This window comes from Microcaecilia unicolor, chromosome 2 (genome assembly GCF_901765095.1).
Source record: "Microcaecilia unicolor chromosome 2, aMicUni1.1, whole genome shotgun sequence".
Lineage (NCBI taxonomy): Eukaryota > Metazoa > Chordata > Amphibia > Gymnophiona > Siphonopidae > Microcaecilia > Microcaecilia unicolor.
The window spans coordinates 449,736,481-449,760,271 of record NC_044032.1 but is presented as its reverse complement, the minus strand read 5'-3'; the positions used below and the strand labels follow the sequence as shown (position 1 = coordinate 449,760,271).

The 23,791-nt window shown below is 41.7% G+C and overlaps 1 protein-coding gene across 6 annotated transcripts in view; it reads right to left on the bottom strand.

Annotated features, from left to right (window-relative positions):
* The window catches only part of EBF4 (EBF family member 4), a 470,543-nt gene that overhangs the window by 92,225 nt on the left and 354,527 nt on the right, over positions 1-23,791 (bottom strand). For all 6 annotated transcript variants that reach the window (XM_030190928.1, XM_030190932.1, XM_030190933.1 and 3 more), the window contains exon 10: positions 20,664-20,790. In XM_030190928.1, the coding sequence (XP_030046788.1) occupies positions 20,664-20,790 (127 nt within the window). The remainder of the gene's footprint in view (positions 1-20,663; positions 20,791-23,791) is intronic.

Genomic DNA, 23,791 nt, shown 5'->3' with positions numbered 1-23,791 from the left:
AACACAATATCCCACCTGTTATTCCACCCTCAGGTATCTCCTGTGCTTCTAGCAGATAATGATTCATCTATCCCAGCCCCCGCCTCTTCTGCAGGATAGAATAACAGAGCTTCCTTGCAGATGATTCCTAAGAATGCCCTATGCTCCGCTGCCACATATTCTCCTAGCACTAGCAGTCATGGAAACAATGCAAAGGGAACCTTTCCCATTCACAGAGAAATAAATTATAATTATATACCATTTTCCCAATATGCTCTCCCTATTGCTATCTCCGCACTCTCTTTTAATTGGTCAAAGGTATCTCTTCCTGCACTTTTCCCCAGGCCCAATCGATAGCCAGCTTTTCTCTTCAGGAGACAGATTAATTGTATGATGAGAGAGAGAACTCCTGCAACCCTTGACCCCTCCCCTTCTCCAATTCCCCTTCCCGTCTGTCACCCAGCTCCATTACACAGTCCAGATGAAGACAGATTGCCTGATTTAGCGTAAACATATGCTACAATTCCAGCCCTGGGCCAGGCTTTCTCTTCAGTAATTTGTATTGATTCCTCAGTCTAGCCTTCCCTCCCCCCTCCCCCCTTTCACATCCCACTGAATACAGCACTGGGACGCTGAAAGGGAGCAGTGATGTTTCATTCTTGGTGATCAGCGAGATGTTTAGGGCTCATGCCGCTGCCTCTGTCATGCAATCATTACTGAATGGAATAGACAATTAGGAGCAACTTCAGGGCTTGGAGAAACATATAAAGAAAATAAGAGAGAATAAAGGAGATGTAGGAGGAAATATTACTCTTTTGGGGAGGGAACTGTATGTTTTTAATAGTTGGATTCACCCAGATCGCTGCTGCTAATTGAGGACTACCCCACATGTGTACAAGACACGAGGGGTAAATTTACAACACCACAGTCATGTGAAAAGTCCATAATAGTGCCCATAGGTGCTGTGTAAGATATGTGCTTAGGCATAATTTTGGCATTTATACCCATATGTGTACACAAATGCATGTATGTGCCATTATTATAATTGGCATGTAACAATGTACATTTTATAGAATTATGCATAGTTGTTTCTGGAGTTGGGGAGTAAGCAAAGCAGGAGTGAGATCTGCAGTCACACAAATATTTTGTAAAATATGCACATATGCACCTACTATTTCTGACAGATTCACACTCACAGTTCGACCTGCTTCAGAGCAGCTGTCAATGTGTATACCTACTTTCACTGGGATAATTCTATAAAGGTATATGAGCGGATGTGCTGCTTTTGTAAAATAAAAACATAAGAACATAAAAATAGACATACAGGGTCAGACCAGTGGTCCATCTAGCCCAGTATCCTGTTTCCAACAGTGGCCAATGCAGGTCACAAGAACCTGACAGAAACCCAAATAGTAGCAATATTCCATGGTACTAATCCCAGGGCAAGCAGTGGCTTCCCCCATGTCCATCTCAATAACAGACTTTGGCTTTTCCTCCAGGAACTTGTCCAATCCTTTTTTTAAACCCAGATATGCTAACCACTGATACCACATCCTCTGGTAACAAGTTCCAGAGTTTAACTATTCGTTGTCTGAAAAAATATTTCTTCCTGTTTGTTTTAAAATCATTTCCTTTTGTAACTTCCTGGAGTGTTCCCTAGCCTTTGTACTTTTTGAAAGACTAAAAAAATGATTTATGTTTACCCGTTCTACACCACTTAGGATTTTATAGACCTCTATCATAAAATAGGTGTAGCATTGTCTATGTATTTTCCTGTTTAGGCACCCTCTTATAAAGTTACCCTTATACTTTTGAATATTCCAACATATGAATATATTGCTACTCATAAAAAAAATATCTGCACCAAATAGAAGGTGCAAATGCATGTGGGAGCTTTTCCTGGGTTGATTTTCACAATGGAATTACATGCATACTACTTATTTGTTTGAAATCCTGCAAAGTCTGCAGTGTGAGCAATGCATATGCACTTTTCCCCAATTCAGGCACTCTAGAAAATAGAATATTCAAACTGTCCAAAAATTAGCAAAGTCTGTAGACCATATGAAACAGACTTTGGACCAATTTTAGGAGTGAAAATATGAATATACTTTGAAAGCTGTCTAAAGAAAAGGCACATGTATAGATCTGCAACTCCTTTTTGTGCAGGTACCTTTTCTGAGAATTATTATGCTATTAATATTGGATTTAGATCACACCTTTTTCAGCCGCAGTTTAAGGAGGGTTTCATTCAGGTACAGGAGGTATTTTTTCTGTCCCTCAAGGACAGGAAACCTAAGTTTGTACCTGAGGCAATGGAGATTTAAGTGACTTGCCCTAGATCACAAGGATTTGCAGTGGGATTTCAACTGGGCTTTCCTGGTTCTCAGCTCTCTTCTCCAACCATTAGAAATTCAATAGTACGTGCATAGTTACAAACTCTGCCCCAAAAATATCTCCCCCTGCTGTGAGTATACTTACACACATAATGGACCTATATGCATAATTTTACCTGCATGGGAGAGGGGGTGGGAAAATTGATATAGGGCCTAAAGTGACTGATTGGGTTAGAAATTGGCTAAGTGGAAGGCAACAAAGAGGGGCGTAATCGAACGGGGTGCCCAAGCTTTCCTGAGGGCGTCCTCGCAGGACATCCCCGTGAAGGGACGGGGACACCCGTCTTATGGAAACAAGATGGGCGTCCATCTTTCGTTTTGATAATATGGTCGGGGATGCCCAAATCTCAACATTTAGGTCGACCTTAGAGATGGTCGTCCTTAGAGATGGTCGTCCCCGGTTTTCGGTGATAATGGTAACTGAGGACACCCATCTCAGAAATGACCAAATTCAAGCCATTTGGTCGTGGGAGGAGCCAGCATTCGTAGTGCACTGGTCCCCCTGACATACCAGGACATCAACCGGGCACCCTAGGGGGCACTGCAGTGCACTTCAGAAATTGCTCCCAGGTGCATAGCTCCCATACCTTGTGTGCTGAGCCCCCAACCCCCTCCCAACCCACTCCCCACAACTGTACAACACTACCATAGCCCTAAGAGGTGAAGGGGGCACCTAGATGTGGGTACAGTGGGTTTTACATTTAATGTAAGATTGTTCGGAATGCAAGCAAGATGTAAGATTATTTCAAAGCTGAGAAGAGAGAAAAAATAATGCTGCCTGGTAGATTCAAGGTGAGCATGACATGGAGAAGGAAGAACATTACAATGAGAGTCAAGAGAGAGCAGCCTGCATACAGGAGTATAAGGTATAGTGCTTGAGGACACATAGGATTGAATATTTGGTAGTAGGCTTTGTGAGTAAGACAGAGGACTTTGAAATGCACCCAGGTGTGGACAGGCAGCCGGTGCAGATGGAAAAGAAGAGAGGATGAGTGCTCAAAGTGTTGGACACCACATAGAAGGCGGGCTGCTGTGTTCTGAAGCATTTGCAAGTTAAATTCTTCTGAACACAATAGAAGTACAAGACCTGGGGTTCATTGTATCCAATGATCTTAAGGTGGCCAAACATGTAGAAACGTGTTGGCAAAGGTTAGAAGGCTGCTTTAGTGTTCCTGGTGACAAATGGTCAGCAGGAAAAAGGAGGTGATAGCACCTCTGTATATGTTTCTAGTACTGTGCACAATTCTGAAGCTCACACCTCCAAAAATATATAAAAGGCATGAAATTGGTTCAGAGCGTGGCTACTAAAATGGTCAGTGGTCTCTGTCATAAAGCAAATGGGGACAGACTGAAAGATTTCAAGATATATACTTTGAAAGAAAGGTGGAAAATGGAAGATATGATAAAAACACTTAAATGTCTCCATGTTATAAAATGCACAGAATGCAGGTCTTCTTCAATTGAAAGGAAGCGCTAAATCAAGGATGATAGAATTAAGGTGAAAAGGAATAGACAGGAGTAACATAAGGAAATATAAATATATGTATTTTTTTATGGGTGGGTTGGTAGATATGTGGAACAGTCTCCCAGAGGTGGTGATGGAGATGAGGACAGTATCTGAATTCAACAAAGCATGGGGCAAGCATAGAGGATCTCTAAGGACGAGGAAGGGATTGTAAGGCTCAGTAGTTGGCATGAATGGGCTGACCGGCTAAGTTAAAATGGCTCATTGACTGACCCAAGTTATAATGGCCAAAGACAGACCTGCTATTTACACAGGTCTATCTGGCCGCTAAACTTAACCAGTCAGATAATGAAAATCAGCGGAAACTGGCTATGTCACACAACATAGCCGCTGACCGGGCTAGTCACTGACTGGGATATTCAGCAGGAGATAGACAGATATCTCAAGCTGAATATTGGCGGATAGCTGGGTTGAGGATATTTAACCAGCCAGGTGCCATTCCTGGCTGATTAAATACTTTTGAATATCGTCTAGTTGGTCTTTATCTGCCATCATTCTCTATGTTTGATTTACTCTATTTCCAAAAATAATTCTGATTATATATATATGCAATATTGGGTTCCACATTAGCAGTTACCCCTCAGGAAAGGCTTTGGAGTCATACGTTGAAAATCTCTGCTCATTGTGCAGCAACAGTTCAAAAAGCAAATAGCATGTTAGAAGATTTCAAGAAATGAAGGTAGAGCAATGTCAAGAATATCATTTTGCCTTGTACTGATTCATGATGAGACAACATCGTGAGTACTGTGTGCAGTTCTGGTTGTTCCATCTCAAAAAGGTATAGTGGAAATAGAAAAGGTTACAGAGAAGGGAAACCAAAGTGATAAAAGGGATACAATGGTTCCATTATGAAGAAAGATAAGATTGGAGAATAGATCACTAAGAGGGGATATGATAGAAGTTCATAAAATTATGAGTGGGGTAGAATGGTTAAATAGGTTATAGTTGGTTAACCTGTTAGATAATAGTAGGTGTAGAGGGCTTTCCAAGAAAATAGCAAATGACAGATTTAAAACATTTAATCAATGCATTATGTGCTGAAAAATTTACTGTTAACATGAAGTGGTGCATATCAGTAGTACAGATGACTTTAAAAAAGGTTTGGACACATTTATTGAGATAGGTCCAGTAACACGGTACGTGACGGCAGATAAAGACCTGAATCGTCCATCCATGTCTGCCCAATAGTCACGTTCATTATCAGTTCAAGATTAAATCAACAGTGAATGTGATATTATATACTTGATCATGATCTTTCTTTGGTGTTTCTGGGATATAGATTGTAGAAGTCTGCCCGGCTCTGTCCTTGTGTTCCAGTTACTGGAGTTGCTGTCAAAGCCCACTGCAACCTGTCCGAATCTGTCATGTCATTTGCGGGACACAGACTGTAAAAGTCTGCCTAGCATTGTCCTCATGTTCCAAATTACTGGAGTCTCCATCAAAGCTCTCTCCAGCCCATCCTAAACTGGATTGCTATATGTGGGACATAGACTATACAAGCCAGCCCAGCACCAGCCTTAGTTTTTACAGCCAGAGTTGCCATCTAAGCACCACTTGACATGCAAGTAGCCAAGGACATTCTGGGAATGCCACCTCTTACTGCCAGGAGTAGAGTATAAACAGGGAAATAGATCTTCCTGTTAGGATCTATTATTATGTATGTAATGCTGTACCTCACCTAGGAAACGGGAAAGCAATGAGTAATAAATAAATAAATACTGAGTACTTCCTTCAAGCTACCCAGATTGACCACTGTCAAAGACAGGACATGGCCTCAAAGTACCACTTGCCTGCCTGCTTATAGCATTTCCTTGGTTGTCATCTTACACTGTTAGACCTCTGTGTACTTGTAATTCTGAACAGGACAATCATATATGGTGAGTCAAAAACAAGCTGTCTCTGGCTGCATCACTGATCTTTATTCTGCTTCTTCTTTTAAAGGAAAAGGGAACCTTGTACATGATGGTGAACATCTTTAAAGGCTGGGCAATGGCTTATCAAAGCGCCTCTGACACAAAGAAGGAACTTAAGGGGAGAAAGGGGAAAAGTAAAGGATCTGATAAGAAGAATATGGATATAAAAATCTCAGAGAGAAAAACTATGTTTATTCAATTTAATAAAAGTCTTAGCTTGTGTCTATTTATGTCCTTGTTTAACAAAATACAACTGTATTTCTTTTGCTATGTATCAGTCTTTATAGTTAGGTAATAGACTGACTTGTTTAAGACTTCAGAAAGGGAAGACGTGGTGACCATGACTGAAGATCTGATTTCTGAAGTGGTGATTTTCTGCTGGGCAAAGTGCAGTCATTGATCCAGAACCTGTTTGGTCCAGCAACTTGGATGTACATGTCCATGAAGCGGTAGCTGTTGGTGATCCAGTCACCAAAATAAATGCCTGAGACCTGTACCACTTGAGGAGGTAAACAAGGATGTGTTGCAGAGAAGAAACAAAGCCAGTGTGATGGGGCAGAGGTCCAGGGGGGTCTGTGCAGCCTACCTTCCCTCCCCTCTATCCCCTAAGCTGGTACCATTTTCTAAAAATCACCCCTGGTTAGTGGTAATGCTGTATGGCTTTAGTAAGGTTTTATTTCATATTTTTTCAACAAAGGCTCTATACTAATTTGAACAAAGCAGTTCTTTTTTTTAAGATTAATTCCTTGTTTGTCATCTTCAGGATGACATTTTAAAAAAATGTTTTGTCTATGTATTTTCTCCCCGATATTCTGCCGGCATTGACTCCGGATACTCAATTTCGGGTTGTATCCAGCGACTGGCATTGAATATCCAGTTTTAGTTTTGTCTGTGGCAACTTAAGTGGTTAAGCTGATTGTCAGCATTAATCTCTTGGAATTGACACCTCTACATCAATGCCTTTGCAGTGTTTTTCTCCTTTACCAGGACGCTTGGATCAACCTTTTTATCAATTTTTAAATCAGACTTTTCCCTGAGTGTGAGCTTTGAACTGCTTGCATGCTGCACTTGTAGTCACTTGTTGACCCTTTCAAACCAGTTTTTAATAAAAAGAGACTCTGGAATAGATAGATAGGTGAATAGCTATTAAAGTCTTGAAAGGTAAAAATGAGAGAAATGATGAATAAAGGATTCTGAATTCCAGATAATTATAGAAACAAATGAATGTTTTACATAAACTTGCAAGGGACAAGGATGATTAGCCTTTACCAGTCATATATGAAGTTGGGTGGTGCTTTGGTTATTACTGGTATTACAGAATCTGGAGTAAACTCTGACCCAACGGGGCTTCAACTGAACGTGAATCTATATGAGCTCTCTCGCTGCAGTCCAAGTCAGGCTTGCCTCTTTGCATGCAACTTCTGATCAGATTTATTGGACAGTAGATGGATTGCATCAGTTGGGATCCTTATTTCATATCCAAAATTACATGTTATTTATGAATTTATTTATTTATGACATTTCTATCCTACATTGGAGTGGAGTGGAGGAGTAGCTTAGTGGTTAGTGCAGCAGAGTTTGATGGTGGGGAACTGGGTTCAATTCCCCCTCCAGCTCCTTGTGACTGTGGGCAAATCACTTAACCCTCCATTGCCCCAGATACAAAATAAATACCTGTATATATGTAAACCGCTTTGAATGTAGTTGCAAAATACCACAGAAAGGCAGTATATCAAGTCCCATTTCTCTTCCCTTCCCTACATTATTCCAAGAGAACCTCAGGTTCAATGTGGCTTATAAAACAAATATTATGGAACAGTACATAATACCAATATAACATTACGCATAACAACATCATGGACTTAATAGATCTGGTGGGTAACCAGTCAATCAGAATTGCAATAACTTTAAGGAGGTGATTAATAAGCAGAAAGGAAGAGCTTGAATGAAATAAAAGTAACATTAAGACGTTGGAATGCGAGTGTTATAATCGGGGGAGTAAATTGGGATCAAATCTCAGGGCAGGTACTATTGAAGCGATAAGATCTGAGATAAAAGTGCCAGGTGTAAGTCAATTTATATTGAGTTTGTAGTTGTTTTGAAGGCTGAGATTTTTTAAAAAGTGAGTTTTTAGTAATAGTTATGAGATCATAGTCAAAACTAGAGATTATATAGGGGGGCTGTAGGACTCCTGCCCAACTAGTGAGTAGAGCAAATACTAACTCCTAATAAAAGTTCCAGCTTTCTCCCATCAAGAAGAGAGTTGCAATCAAAATCTGGATTTTGAATTTTTTGATTTAATTACTCATTCTTTTTTCCAATCCAAGCTCAAAGGCAAGTTAAAAGGAGGTGCAGAAGTTATTTGTGCAATATTTGAGGTAGCCTACTGTTTAGAATGAAAGACTGAAAACCTACCTCACTGATGTTGTGGCCTTAGGCAAGTTACTTAACTCTCAATTGCCTCAGGTGGAAAGAGAATCCTATTTACTGTGCATCTTTCCTGTAGACCTAAAAAACATAACTTTATAACATGGTACCTAAGTTGAGAGACCAAGTAGATATAAATATGGCAGAAATTAGGCCTTGAAATCAGGTGCAGAGCAGGTGTCTATGCTCACTAGGGCTTTTTTGAGGGGGGTACTTGGGGGTACTGAGTACCGGCACCTTTTCCATTGTCTGCTAAAATTGACCCATGGACCCCAAGTTTTAATGATACAGCTCAGGCTCTACACACCAATTCTGTCTTGTAATAGATTCTGTGACTGGTTGCAAGGGGCCTGGCTATTATGGGGTGGGTCTCTCAATGACTACTCCACTCCTGAAGGGTGGCCTAGCATTTGAGTACCAGCACCTTTTTTGCTAGAAAAACACATATTGATGCTCACATAGAAAGTCCATGTGGTTAAGTGTTTTGTAATCAAAATGCCTATTTGTGAACGCTGCCCATGCTTCACCCAGACTGTCTACGCCTACTGGCAAGTGTGCACCTTCATAACAAGGAGCACATTTTTAAGCCAGTTGGTATTTTAATAGTTTAGGATGGATAGAAATGAATTCCTGTCTTAATTTGAATATAAGATGGCATGAAAAAAGTCAACTACCTTAATTTTGGACCAGGACAGTAAGAAAACTAATGTGAACCATCAGTTACTGATTCCTTCTTCACTGGGCCCCAGCGGGAAACAGCTATTTCCTCCCATAAGCTCTGAATAAAAGCATGAGGTAGATTTTTGAAATAATTTATGCTTGCTTTTTGAATTGATCTAGGCATGAACATTTATATCTGTTCTGTGGCTGGTCTAAGTGAACACACCATAATTATACATGCATATTGGTGCTGCTTTGCTAGTGTTCTATCAAGGAAAGCAGGTGTCTCCTTTCTTTTATAGAAAAGGCTGGAAATAGGCACCCCTGAGGCCCATAAATATAGGTCCCCTTTTATATAATTACCCTCTTTATTTAAATATCTTTCAGTCTATTTGCAGTGAGCTTTTACCCCCCCCCCCCCCCCCCCCGATATTCAACCCGTGGCAGGCAGTGTGGTTAGCTTCTGCCACCAGCACTGACCCCAAATATTTAAAGCCAAGCCATATCCAGCATTGAATATCCAGTTTCACTTTTAGTAGTGGCAATTTAACTGGCTAAGGGGTCCTTTTACTAAGCCGCAGCAAAACGTGGCCTGTGGTTGTGTGGGCACGTGTTTTGGCGCATGCGGGCCACTTTTTACTATGTCTGGGAAAAGGGCTTTTTTTTCAATGGACCAGGAAAAGGGCCTGCGGTAAAACTGAAACCAGCACACATCTATTTACGGCCTGAGCCCTTAATGCCACACATTGATCTAGCAGTAAGGGCTCGAGCGTTACACATGCAGTGACCTGTCGGCGTGTGCCAACTGCTGACTAACACCGGAAACACCGCGCGTGGTAGTAAATAAAAAAAATAATTTGTCCCAACGGTATGGGCGCGTGCCAAATCCGAAATTACCGCCAGGGGGCATGCTAGCCTGGCAGTAGTCTTGTTTTGGCCTCACGCTTGTAGAGCCTACCATGCCTTTGTAAAAGGGCTCCTAAGTTAATATTCAGCGCTAGCCAGTTAATAGCAGTTAGAGAAAGGCCTGCTATTTAAGTGACCTATCTTAACCAGTTTAGCGCTGAATATTCATGCTTAGCCGGCTAAGACACGCAACATAACCGGCTAGCAGCTAGCCACTAAGCACTAATGTTCAGTAGGGATAACTGGCTATCTTATGCTGAATATTAGCACTGAGCCTGCTAAGTGTTATTTAACCAGCCAGAAGCTGTTCCTGGCTGAATATCGGGTCCTTTGTTTCTACCTACAAAAATGCCAAGCTGCATTCTTCACCTCTTAGTCAGAAATATACTGAAACCTCCACTTGTAGCCAGCACTGACAGAGCCATGGCACATCCTCTAGAGGGTAGCACTACTACAGGAATCCGAGCCCAGACATGCAGGAGATGTTTTCCTGTCACAGGTTGCTCAGTCTTGAATGATGGACACAAAGTGACAGAAAAAGAGAGACGGAGAAAGAGATAGCTACCACCAGAGATGCAGATGGATTTCATGGTCAGGCAGCACAACTCTGTTCAGGGCTGAGGTGGGTAGAGTATACTGTAAGCAAAAAATGAGTTTCCTTGCAGGCTTATTGTAGTGTGTTAAATGAACACATTCCTCAGTAACAAAAAAAGGAATGGGGGAGAGGATGGTAAAAAGGTCATATCATCTGGTTCAGAAACCTGTTATTTTATATTTATGAGGGTAATGTTAGTGGGAAAGTTATATGAATAATTTCTGTGTGTGTGTATGTATGTCTAAATACTAAAAATGCAAGCATCATTTTATATGAATAACTTATGTATATAAAGCTATTCCTGCTATTTTTACTTCAGACTCAAATGCATACGTTATTTAGGGCTCCTTTTACAAAGCGGAGCTACCAATTAGCGTGCGCTGAATGCGAGAAGCCCGTGAGAAATGAATGGGCTTCTGTGTATTCAGCGCCGCTAATCAGTAGCGTTGCTTTGTAAAAGGAAACCTCGGAGAGGGCCAGATTCAGGAAATGGGGCCCAAAGTTAGGCACCGAAAAGGCTTGCCCTTTGCAAAGTACTAGCTTAGTGCAAATCTCGTGACTACATTGGACGCTGGTTTTTTCCTCTGAAATGATTCCTCTTAATATATTAATTCAAAAGGAGTGAAGCCTGTGAAACTGGGATTACTTTAATCAGCGGGAATTGGATTGGAGATTCAAGGGTTTGTATTGTTAAACAATTTCTGGTTTTAAAAGGGAAAAAAAATGAAATCAGGTGTATTACTTTCACTAATATTGGACAATAAGTATGTTTCCAATGAAATTGTTGGACTATGCACCGTTATGGTCTTGAAGAAACCAACCAGATGATCAATGTGGAATAATGATTTAGATAAATAATAACCAGGGATAATCGGGTTAATACCACGTTTTCTTTGTTTGCTGTTGTTTAAATTGATCTCCTTGTCTTGTTTCACTCTCCCTATTTATTTTGTGGTCTAAGAAAGAGAAAGATTGTATAAAATCCATTTATCTTGTTGAGATTGTTTTCTTCTAATATTGTTTTAATGTACAATCATCTCTGTTTTACCGTTTTGCAAGTGATCCTTGTAAAATGAAAAAATTATAAATAAATGATTAAAAAAAAAACATTGGACGCTGGATTTACACCTGCTGAAACCTGGTGTAATGCTGCCGCCCAACTTAGCCACAGATATAACATTATTCTATTGCATCGTGCCTAACTTCTGGGAACTCCCCCTGATCCTCCCATACTCCTCCCATAGTTACTCTCCTACTGAGTTGCACACTATAAAATTTGGACATAGGTGTTAACGAATAGCATCTAAGGCACGTGCACGTGCAAAGGCTAATTATTGCCAATTAACTCCAATTATTATTGATTATTGATGCCTCATTAACTAAATAATTTGTAGACACATCTGCCCTGGGCACCCAAATTTGGGTGACCTATATAGAATCCAGAGGAAAGTGATTGAATGTATCCACTCTCCAAATAACTTCTGAGCCATTCTCTAGAGTGGCATTAAAAAAAAAACAACATTTATGTATTTGTTTCCCAAACTTTTATAACGCTTAAACCTAAGTGGTTTACAAAACAAAAATAAAGCATAAAATACAAACAGAACTGGTTTGAGTATTGCTCCCAAAATACATACAGTGGGGGAAATAAGTATTTGATCCCTTGCTAATTTTGTAAGTTTGCCCACTGACAAAGACATGAGCAGCCCATAATTGAAGGGTAGGTTATTGGTAACAGTGAGAGATAGCACATCACAAATTAAATCCGGAAAATCACATTGTGGAAAGTATATGAATTTATTTGCATTCTGCAGAGGGAAATAAGTATTTAATCCCTCTGGCAAACAAGACCTAATACTTGGTGGCAAAACCCTTGTTGGCAAGCACAGCGGTCAGACATCTTCTGTAGTTGATGATGAGGTTTGCACACATGTCAGGAGGAATTTTGGTCCACTCCTCTTTGCAGATCATCTCTAAATCATTAAGAGTTCTGGGCTGTCGCTTGGCAACTCGCAGCTTCAGCTCCCTCCATAAGTTTTCAATGGGATTAAGGTCTGGTGACTGGCTAGGCCACTCCATGACCCTAATGTGCTTCTTCCTGAGCCACTCCTTTGTTGCCTTGGCTGTATGTTTTGGGTCATTGTCGTGCTGGAAGACCCAGCCACGACCCATTTTTAAGGCCCTGGCGGAGGGAAGGAGGTTGTCACTCAGAATTGTACAGTACATGGCCCCATCCATTCTCCCATTGATGCGGTGAAGTAGTCCTGTGCCCTTAGCAGAGAAACACCCCCAAAACATAACATTTCCACCTCCATGCTTGACAGTGGGGACGGTGTTCTTTGGGCCATAGGCAGCATTTCTCTTCCTCCAAACACGGCGAGTTGAGTTCATGCCAAAGAGCTCAATTTTTGTCTCATCTGACCACAGCACCTTCTCCCAATCACTCTCGGCATCATCCAGGTGTTCACTGGCAAACTTCAGACGGGCCGTCACATGTGCCTTCCGGAGCAGGGGGACCTTGCGGGCACTGCAGGATTGCAATCCGTTATGTCGTAATGTGTTACCAATGGTTTTCGTGGTGACAGTGGTCCCAGCTGCCTTGAGATCATTGACAAGTTCCCCCCTTGTAGTTGTAGGCTGATTTCTAACCTTCCTCATGATCAAGGATACCCCACGAGGTGAGATTTTGCGTGGAGCCCCAGATCTTTGTCGATTGACAGTCATTTTGTACTTCTTCCATTTTCTTACTATGGCACCAACAGTTGTCTCCTTCTCGCCCAGCGTCTTACTGATGGTTTTGTAGCCCATTCCAGCCTTGTGCAGGTGTATGATCTTGTCCCTGACATCCTTAGACAGCTCCTTGCTCTTGGCCATTTTGTAGAGGTTAGAGTCTGACTGATTCACTGAGTCTGTGGACAGGTGTCTTTCATACAGGTGACCATTGCCGACAGCTGTCTGTCATGCAGGTAACGAGTTGATTTGGAGCATCTACCTGGTCTGTAGGGGCCAGATCTCTTACTGGTTGGTGGGGGATCAAATACTTATTTCCCTCTGCAGAATGCAAATAAATTCATATACTTTCCACAATGTGATTTTCCGGATTTAATTTGTGATGTGCTATCTCTCACTGTTACCAATAACCTACCCTTCAATTATGGGCTGCTCATGTCTTTGTCAGTGGGCAAACTTACAAAATCAGCAAGGGATCAAATACTTATTTCCCCCACTGTATTAGTGAAAAGGTATCTTTATTAGGAGAGTGCAGACAAGTCCTAATATATCTGCAGGTATCTGCCTGTCCCAATCATTCCTAAAGTTCTGGAAGATTCATTCTAACTCAGCACCATTCATGCATTACATTCATTCCAACCAGGTGCTGGCCTTATGACAGCCTCCGGCACCATGTGTCACAGTATGGGAGGTCCAGGTTAAGTATGTCTATCCATCAGAGTTGGTTGGTCCTGAGTGCACTGTGGAGGTGAAGTGTTTACGCTCAGGTAGTGTGTCCCTGTGAGCTAAAGAGGGGCATTTTCGCTATGACATCCAAATCTGATTTTCGACATTTTGCAAAAAAACGTCCAAAAACCCAGTGTCAAACATGGTCATTTTTGAACCAGAAAAACATCTATCCTTTTGGTTCAAAAATGTTTTTGTGCTCAGTGTGTCTTTCTGTACAGGCCATTTTCAAACAAAAAACATCCAAGGGGAAAATGCACAAAAATAAGCCATTGGGATGTCTAGAGACATAGGTGCCGACTCCGTGCGTGCTGTGGGTGCTCGAGCACCCCCAACATTTTCACCCTCCGGAAGTCGGAAATGGAAGTTCCCTTCGCCAGCCCGACCTGCCCGGTGCCCGCCCTCTTCTCCCTCAACAGTCCTCCACTGGTCCACCCTCGCCTTCCTGCGTGCCACCCAGAATTTTAAAAAAGTCATCTTACCTCGGGGTCCCAGTGGCAGCAGTGAAAAGCGAGCGGGCTCAGCGCTTCAGCCTTCCCTTCTCTTGTCTCAGCTCTGGTCCCACCCTTACGGAAACTGGAAATGAGGGCGGGACTAGAGCTGAGAGAGAAGGGAAGGCTGAAGCGCCAAGCTTGCTCACCTTTCACTGCTGCCGCCGGACCCCGAGGTAAGATGACTTTTAAAATTCTGGGCGGCACGCAGTAAGGCGAGGGTGGACCGGCAGAGTAATGTTGTGGGAGAAGAGGTCGGGCTGGGGTTGGGACTGGCACTCGGAGGGAGGGGGCCTGGAACTCAGAGGGAGGGAGGGGCCTGTAACTGGGAGGACGGGGGCCTGGAACAGGGAGGGGGAGAGGGAGGAGGGGAGGGAGGGGGAATGCACCACCTGTAAAAACAATATACATTTCAGCACCCCCAATCATTTTGAAAAGTTGGCTGCTATGTCTAGAGACCAGTAGTCTTAGTAGACTGGTCACAAAGACATCCCAGCAAAGCAGTGGGGCAGCCTAGGGGGCACTGTAGTGAACTTCACATAAAAGGTCCCAAGTACACATCACATCATAACCCCCTTATATTGTGTGGTGACTCCACGTACTGTACCCAACTGTACACCGCTACACTGGTTCTTATGCCTGCAGGTGTCACCTATATGTGGGTTCAGTAAGAATGTTATGTTTTTTGGGGTGCTCACACTTTCCACCACAAGTGTATTAGTTAGAGTGGGATATGGACCTGGGTCCCCTTCTCTGCAGTCCACTGCACTGACCACTAGGCTACTCCAGGGACTTGTGTGCTGCTTTAAGAGGAATGGCCATTTTATTTGCTACTGACATAAAGCCTGGTATGTATTGTCACTTTCACCTCATAGGGGGGGTGGGAGGGTTCAGTGACCACTGGAGGATTAAGGGAGGATCATGCCTTTATCCCTCCAATGGTCATGTAGTCAGTTTGGACAACTTTTTGGCACTTAGTCATTATTGAAACAGGTCTAGCTAAAAATGTTCTATTCTTTGCCCTGGGCATTTTTACAATGTTCTATTATCGCAGAAAAATGTCCAAATTGTAAGCCCACCCTAGTTCCACTTAAAACATGCCTTGAGATTTAGACAAACTGAATAGAAAAACATCTTAAAATTAGTTTTAAAAAATAGTGATTTGGATGTTTTTGTGAAAAAACGTCCATCTGCTACTTTGTGCCATTTATGGACATTTTTCTGTTTCAAAACTGAGCCCCATAGTGTAGCACTGAAAGTCAGTCTCCAGGAAGGCACCCCTTTAGTCCTCCTGCTGGTGAAGGGGCCCCAAGATTTTCCTAGACGTACTCTCTGGGACAGTGTGTAAGAATATGAGAATGAAGGACAAAAACCCTTGAAAAAAAATGCACTAGAATATAGAGGCAGGCTCATTTCAGGATATGCACACATAAAAGGACATAATATGTGCATTAAATTATGCACATTGGGGCCCTTTTACTAAGCTGCATTAGGTGCTTACGCGTGCCTAACACAGCTAAAAATGGAGTACCATGAGACATGTTCAGGCGTTATCAGTAACGTCAAAATGTGCGCACGCTAACCATGTACCAACAAATTATTCTACTTTTTTGAGGGGGTGTGTCAGGGGCAGAGAGTGGGCATTCCTGCACTAAACAGTTAGTGCCTCTACATTACCATGCACTAACTGGTTAGCACAATGACACCATGTGAGCCCATACTAACCTACAAACTGGGAGGTGGTAAGTGCTTATGTGATTATTTTATAAAATGGTCACATGTTAATGGCAGTATTAGTGTATGACTATTAATGCAGAATATAGAAAAAAAGGTATTTTTCATGGCTGTGGTAAAAATGGTCTTAGCACACAAGAATGACCCATGTAAGGGCAGGCTAAGATCAATTTTTACCACAGCTTAGTAAAAGGACCCCAAAGAGAGTTAAGCACATACAATTCAAGAAACAGAGTGTGACATATAGAAGCACAAAACCATGCTTAGAATATTCGCAGAAGTAAATACACAGAAATTACATTACACAAATGCACAGAGATCTCCTGCAAAAAGCAGAGCACTACAGAAAATATACACAATTGCACCCCAACATGCCTCAAGGTAGACACACAAGTTACTAAACACATGCAAAAAAGGAAGCTATGTTCTCATCCTTACACATGACTACACATAGCAAAAGCACAGAGGTTTCCCATCATTTCTTCCCCATTCAAGCAAATGTATCACCTCCTCTCTCCCTAGATCCCCATGCAATGAACATATAAACACAAATTGTATTGATTTAACCCTAGCTTTGTCCATATTTCATCACTAGAATAAGTCAAAGAGTCTGGAAATTACAATCTGAACGCCGGAGAGGGGACAATATCAATCATCCATTATCCACCCTTTCCTACCAAGTCCATCCTCTCCCTCCCCCCGCCCTCCTTCCCCATCCCCTTGTCTTCTCCACCATGCCAGATCTCTTCACTGTCCGATCAATGCTCATAGAAAATTCATGAACTTTAAACTGAGATTGACAAAATGAAGGCAGGTTAACTCGCTCACTGAGTCCAACCATCACAGTTAACCAAAGGAAGAAGAAAAGAATAATCCCCCAGGGAAAGAGAAAGGAGAAAGCACAGCAAGATGGTAAGAATAAGAGCGGGAGAAAACAGTCATGGCCTATGTTTTAGGTTACGAGGCTTCTACAGTTAAAAACTTCCCAACTATGATTAGAAAAAAAAAATTACCTTTCTTACGGGCCTACAAAACTTCATCAAATAGTTGCATTTCATGATTGGTTTGAGGGGTGCAAGATGTGATATCTGCTTTCTTGCACAAGAAATTCTCAGGTTCATTTCGCCCAGTCACACAAATCGCCACATTCCCTCTTCATGCTTTTACTTTTGCTTCCCCGCCCTTTGGTAGCTGCCCACCAGCTGTTATCGTTTCAGGGGGTAGGCAAGAAGAGCACCATATCACCCTTTTAAGTTAATTTACGAGTCTTTGAGTGCATGAACCCAGAAGAGAAGGCGGCAAGCAAAAGCTGCCCTTACCTGGGGCATCATTTTACATAGCAACTGTTCTACTATCCACCAATATGAGCTGAGCTCCAACAAGAACCACTTCAAGAAAAGAAATCAAAAACAACTGGCATTTTTCTGACCACCCATTGTACCTGTCATGTCTTCTCTTTCTCCACTGTAGCTATATTTCATTTATTTCAACATTTTTGCTGTATTCTCCATGTGCTTAACTTTCATGGGCCACACTCTTTTGGAAACATTCAATAAATGAATGATAGTACTTTTGCAGATCACATTGCACAGAAACCAGGAAAAGTGATTACCGTTTTCTGCAGGACTACATTTGCCATGCTAAGTTATGTAGATGTTTTATAGTTGTACACAACATACTATGAAGAGAACATATCAACATAAGAATAGCCATACTGGGTCAGACCAATGGTCCATCTAGCCCAGTATCCTGTTTCCAACAGTGGCCAATCCAGGTCACAAGTACCTGGCAGAAACCCAAATAGTAGCAACATTTGATTCTACCAATCCTAAGTCAAGCAGTGGCTTCCCCATGTCTGTCTCAATAGCAGACTATGGACTTTTTCTCCAGGAACTTGTCCAAACCTTTTTTTAAATGTACAATCTTTACAAAACTCTTTCTCTTGTATGATAGCTCGCAAAACTTAAAATATCTATATATTCACTGAAGTACAAAAAAACTCATAGGGGAAAAGCCTCAGAACCCTTCCTTCTCTTCCGAGCCACGTCCAATGACGCTGTAGGCAGATAATGCAACTAGAAGCTGAAACACTGTTAGCACCTTGATACAGCCTGCCTGGTGAAACTCTGGCCACAGTCGGTGCAAGAGGAATAAGAGAGCCACATGATTGCTTAAGTTAAGTTTTTCATTTGTGAAGATTTTATTGTGTTACTTAGTATATTGGATCCATGAAAGTTTACTTATTTACACTGAAGCTTTAACAAATTCTTACTCTGTTTTTTTTTAATGCCTGTGAAGTAACTTTACCCTGTTAATCCTACCGAAACTATGGTAGGATTAACAGGGTAAAGTTACTTCACAGGCATTAAAAAAAAACAGAGTAAGAATTTGAGTGGAGGAAGGGTTCTGAGGTTTATTCTCCCCAAGAGCTTTTGTACTTCAGTGAATATATAGATGTTTTAAGTTTTACGAGCTATCACCCAAGAGAAAGAGTTTGGTAAAGATTGTGCATATATTATCTCCTTCGTCCTCTAAGAACATTTGAAACTTTGACAAACTTTTTTTAAACCCAGATACACTACCGCTGTTACCACATCCTCCAACAATGAGTTCCAGAACGTAACTATTCATTGAGGGGCCCTTTTACTAAGCTGCATAGGCACCTATGTGTGCCCAACGTGCGTCAGTTTTGAGTCACCACCCGGCTACCGCATGGCCCTTGCGGTAATTTCATTTTTGATGCACATCTGCTACGTGCACCGGAAAATAATTTTTATTTTCTGGTGCTTAGCAGAAACCAGGTGGCAATCATCATTCTACGTGTATAGATGATTACTGCACGGTTAACGCGTGAGACCTTACCGCTAAATCAGTGGCTGGCGGTAAAGGTCTCAGACCCAAAATGGACGCACACCAATTTTTATTTTGCTGCACGTCCATTTTCAGCAAAAATTTTAAAAAAGGCCTTTTTTACAGGCGCACTGAAAAATGGATCTGCGCTCGCCCAAAACACGTGCCTCCACTAGCGCGGACCATTTTTTGGCGCACCTTAGTAAAAGGAGCCCTGAGTGAAAAAATAGTTCCTCCTATTTGTTTTAAAAATATTTCCATGTAACTTCAATGAGTGTTCCTTAGTGTTTGAACTATTTGAAAGAGTACAAAATCAGTTCACTTCTACTCATTCTATACCACTCAGGATTTTGTAGACCTCCCCTCAGCCATCTCTATTCCAAGCTGAAGAGCCCTAACCTCTTTAGCTTTCCTCATATGAAAGGACATCCATCCCCTTTATCATTTTGAGAGAAGTAGACCACTCTCCTTTAGAATCTGCAGTTAATGTTAACATTTCATAACAGCTTCATCGCTGGAAGGGGGCAGCCTCACTGGAATGCAAGGAAGCATTTCTTCACTGAAAGAATGGTGGAGGTATGAAACAGCCTCCCCATGGAGGCAGTGAGGGCTGAAACAGTTTAGAATCCAAAAAGGCAAGAGACAAGTGCAAAAGATCTTTAGAGGTAGGAAGGCAAGGGTGAAAGCAGCAGGTTTTGTGGATTTCAGTAAGTAGGAGGCATAGGCAGAGTTGATGGACCTGGATAATGTTTTCTGCTCTGAGTTTCTCTCCCTCCTATGGCCTGATGGAAGGCAGAGCGGTGTGCTGGGTCACTCACCTCTCAGGAAGGGTTTGATCTCCAGTACTTTTCATAAAAGTGTGGATGTGCAGTACCAGAAGTGCCTTCAAAACTTCTAGTGCATTTCTCAAGCAAGTGACATATACACATTCAAAGTCACTACAGTGACCTCCAGCTTGGTGCAGCGGATATCTTTCCTAGGTTGCAAAATGTATATATACACTATCATAATTTTGGGGGAGTGGAACGATTTATTCCAGATAGTGTCATAACAATTTAATTTCTATAACTGTGATCAGAAAGACAACTTTGACCATTTTTACTCCACATTGTATGGGTCTGATTTTTCATTCTCCAGTGCAGATTTTACATTTCCAATGAGCCCTGGCAATTCTTTGTGGAGGAGTAGCCTCATGAATATGCATGAAAGAGATTTGCATAAAATGGAGGCAGTGTTCTTGGGAAACACTGGGCTAGATGGACCCTTGGTCTGACACACTAGGACAACTCTTATGTTCACACATTTAGTAAAATGGATTTATATCACTTCCCAGGTACTGAAGGCCTGCAGCCTTACTTATGACCCCCATAGTGCACTCAGAGCATACAAAACAATGCTCTCATAGACTCCCTGCCAGCTGTAACTGCTGACAGAAGGCAAGCTCTGAAGTGTCTCAATTTTATAATAAAACAATGCATTGGCAAAAGACAGAAGACCAAAAGCAAGAGTTTTTGTGAAAAATGTTATAAACATCATTTGCACTTTACATTTAATTGTTGCCATTTGTGTGAAGCAAAAAATGTACACTAATATTATTCAGTAGTGTGAAATTTGGTCCACCATTGCTTAGTCTCCCCCAGTTCCCACTTCTGTGTCTGGCATGCCATGTTTCTCTCTGATGTTTCTGGCCATAACTAAACCTCTTACTCTCCTACAAGAGACACCATGTTTTACCTGTGTAGATGAAGCGTCCTGGTGCCCCCTTGCAAAATTGCTTTGACTTGTAGGACAGCGTTACTTCCACCACACCAGGGATATGTCGTGGAGGCGTCTGCACACGAATGGCATGAGGCGTGATTAGCTGTGAAAGGAGAGAAAAACTGTGACTTTGTGGCCTTGATCTCAGTTCTTCTACACTACCACAGAAAGGAAGGCAAGAAACGAAAAGCGGTTCCATTCTCACCACGCCTGTTGCTTTCCACCTCAAAATTTAAATCATCTGCTTGACCCTATTACCGATGGCCTCCTTCACTTTCACTTTTCTGCTCCAAAGCCTTTATTCCCCTCCTCCCTGAAACAGTCTTCTAGTTCTCACTCTAAAGGGGTTTGTCTAACCTGAAAATGGGGGGAAAAATACTGAGCGCCCTGCTATAGAATAACCCTCCATTGTATAACATATCATCTAGGTTGAGAGGGCAAGAAGGTCTTGAAACCCACCGCCTTATTCCACCTGCTCTTAAAAAGGCTTGTTTGGAGTCTGCAAGACACTCAGATTTTTATTATTTTGGGCCCCGTGGCTCTGGAACAGTTTACCACCTTTCTTGTGTTAGGAGCAGAGATTTCAGGTATTTAAAAGACTGATAAAGACTCACTCCCCACCCCCAATATTCAAAGCTATTTAACCGGCCAGACATGGCCGCTGAGCAGTTAAACAGAATGTTGGTGTCTAACCATGGATATAGCCAGTTAGATACAGATATTCAGCGCTTAACTGGCTAAGTTTAGCAGTTAAAATAGGTCTCATAAATAGCAGGCCGATGCTTAACACTAAAAATATCAGCTTAACTGGTTAACTTTTAGCATTTAAAAAGCCCTCAGATATTCAATGCCGGTTTCTGGAAACGGCCAGGCATTGAATATCTGAGTTTAACATAACATCAGTGGTGGACAGCAGAAGCGCTGCTCACCGCTGGCTGAATATCGGGCCCTCATTTTTTTCAAGTAGCCTTTGGTTTACAGTCATGTGACTAACATCCACACTGTATTTTGTCTACTGTCTTATTGGGTTGTGTGATTCTTGTGTTATTGTAACATTTCCTTTTGAAGCTTGAAGTTCTTTTCCATTATATTTCTTCTTCGGTGGTTTTACAAAATGTACACCACTCGGACCTGCTGACCAGATTGAATGGTATATCAAGTTTAACAAATGTAAACATAGCATATTTGTAGCCTATTTTTAAAAAGACACATGAAGGTCGGTTCTATAAAGGGCACCTAAATGTAGACGCTGAGTACTAGATTCTATAATTAGAATTTAAAATTGGGCCTGAAAAATGTAAGTGCTGAGCGCTATTCTATAGAGGATCCACATCCTTTATAGAAGAGTGCTAAGCACATAAACAACGCTTAACTTTAGGTGCCGACAATTATGCCTGCTGAAAGCAGATGTAAATGCTGCACCTAAGTTAGGCGCCAATCGAGTCCATTCTGTAACAATGCGTGTATATTCTGGAAACACCCCTGGAATGCCCCTCCCTCCAAAATGCCACTTTCATACGCCCTTGAAATTACATGTTATAGTAGTTCCGTGCACAGTGTTATGGAATACGATGTGCGTGTAAATCCCAATTAATCCCATTTAATGCCAATAATTGGTTGTTAGCATCCAACTATTGGCACTGATTGGCTCATGAATCAATTAAGTTATGCAGGCAAATCGGCTATGCATGCTGATTTGCGTGTGCAACTTTAGTCTCCATATATAGAATCTGGGGGTTATTGTGTGCATTAATTTAGAGAACAGGTGCACATATGCATGTGAATGATGTCACAAATTGCATTTCCACGCGTAAGTGCTGGGCACTGTTCTATAAAATTGCGCTCTAGTAGCATGGCGTGTAACAGCAAATGGGCTGTACCAGTGGGTGGAGCGTGAGTGTATCATGGATGTTCTGCCTAGCAATACAAGCACCTTCTAGAATAACAGCAGATGCACACACTTATAGAGTTTAAAAGGGGGTTAGATGGATTCTTAAAGGACAAGTCCATAAACCGCTACTAAATGGACTTGGGAAAAATCCACAATTCTGGGAATAACATGTATAGAATGTTTGTACGTTTGGGAAGCTTGCCAGGTGCCCTTGGCCTGGATTGGCCGCTGTCGTGGACAGGATACTGGGCTCGATGGACCCTTGGTCTTTTCCCAGTGTGGCATTACGTATGTACTTATGTACACACTTAGGAGTGCTAGCTTATGCCTGCCATTGACCTGGCGTAACCTGTCATGCCCAGTAAATAAGAGGAAGAAAGAATAGATATGTTTCAAAAATAAGAACCTCCCTCCTATAATATGCAAAGTACTGTTATAGCACTATATTCCCGTGGAGTACAAAAATGTAAGAAAGGGAAAAAGCCTCTGTACCCACACCTCCACCCAATAAACATTAACAAGGTAAAGAGGACTTGAACTGGGTCAAAATGTCTTCATTGGCATAAAAAACCCTTTCATACTAAATTTTGTTAAAACTCCGCCTGTCACACCTACATTTTGGCGCACCAAGGCGGCTTTGTGTCACTATTCTCTAATGACTTAGGAGTGCCTTAAAGCAGTTGTACAACTGATGCTAGGCACACGGTCTTTCTCACATCTACATTTTAGGTACCAAGTTTTTAGAATTGCCCCCGTAGGTTTTTCTGTGTCTTTATAAAATATTAGGAGTAAACTGGCAAAAATCACAGCTAGGCTGAAGCCACAGATATTTACCCAGGCTCAGGAGCTGGTCTAAATCTGTGTGATCTATGCCTGTACAAACTGTGTGACAATACGTATTTTTATAAAGAGTGCTTGTAGTTTGTGATTCTGCTCCAAAACATGCTTAACCCCTGGGATAATTTTAGAAAAGCCCTGCCACAAGTAGGAAAGGTTTATGAAATGACCTTTTCACCTTTTATGTCTGTTCAGCAAAGAATTGTGGTTGTCTCGTTAGTACACTAGGATACGCAGAAATATGGATCAGGAAATGAGCTGCAGATGAGACCATTTCATTAACTAACTTAACACATCTGCAACCTAACAGATCTTTATATTCTCCTAAAACTGATAGACATAGGTATAATAAATTAGTCTAAGAAAAAGGTATCAT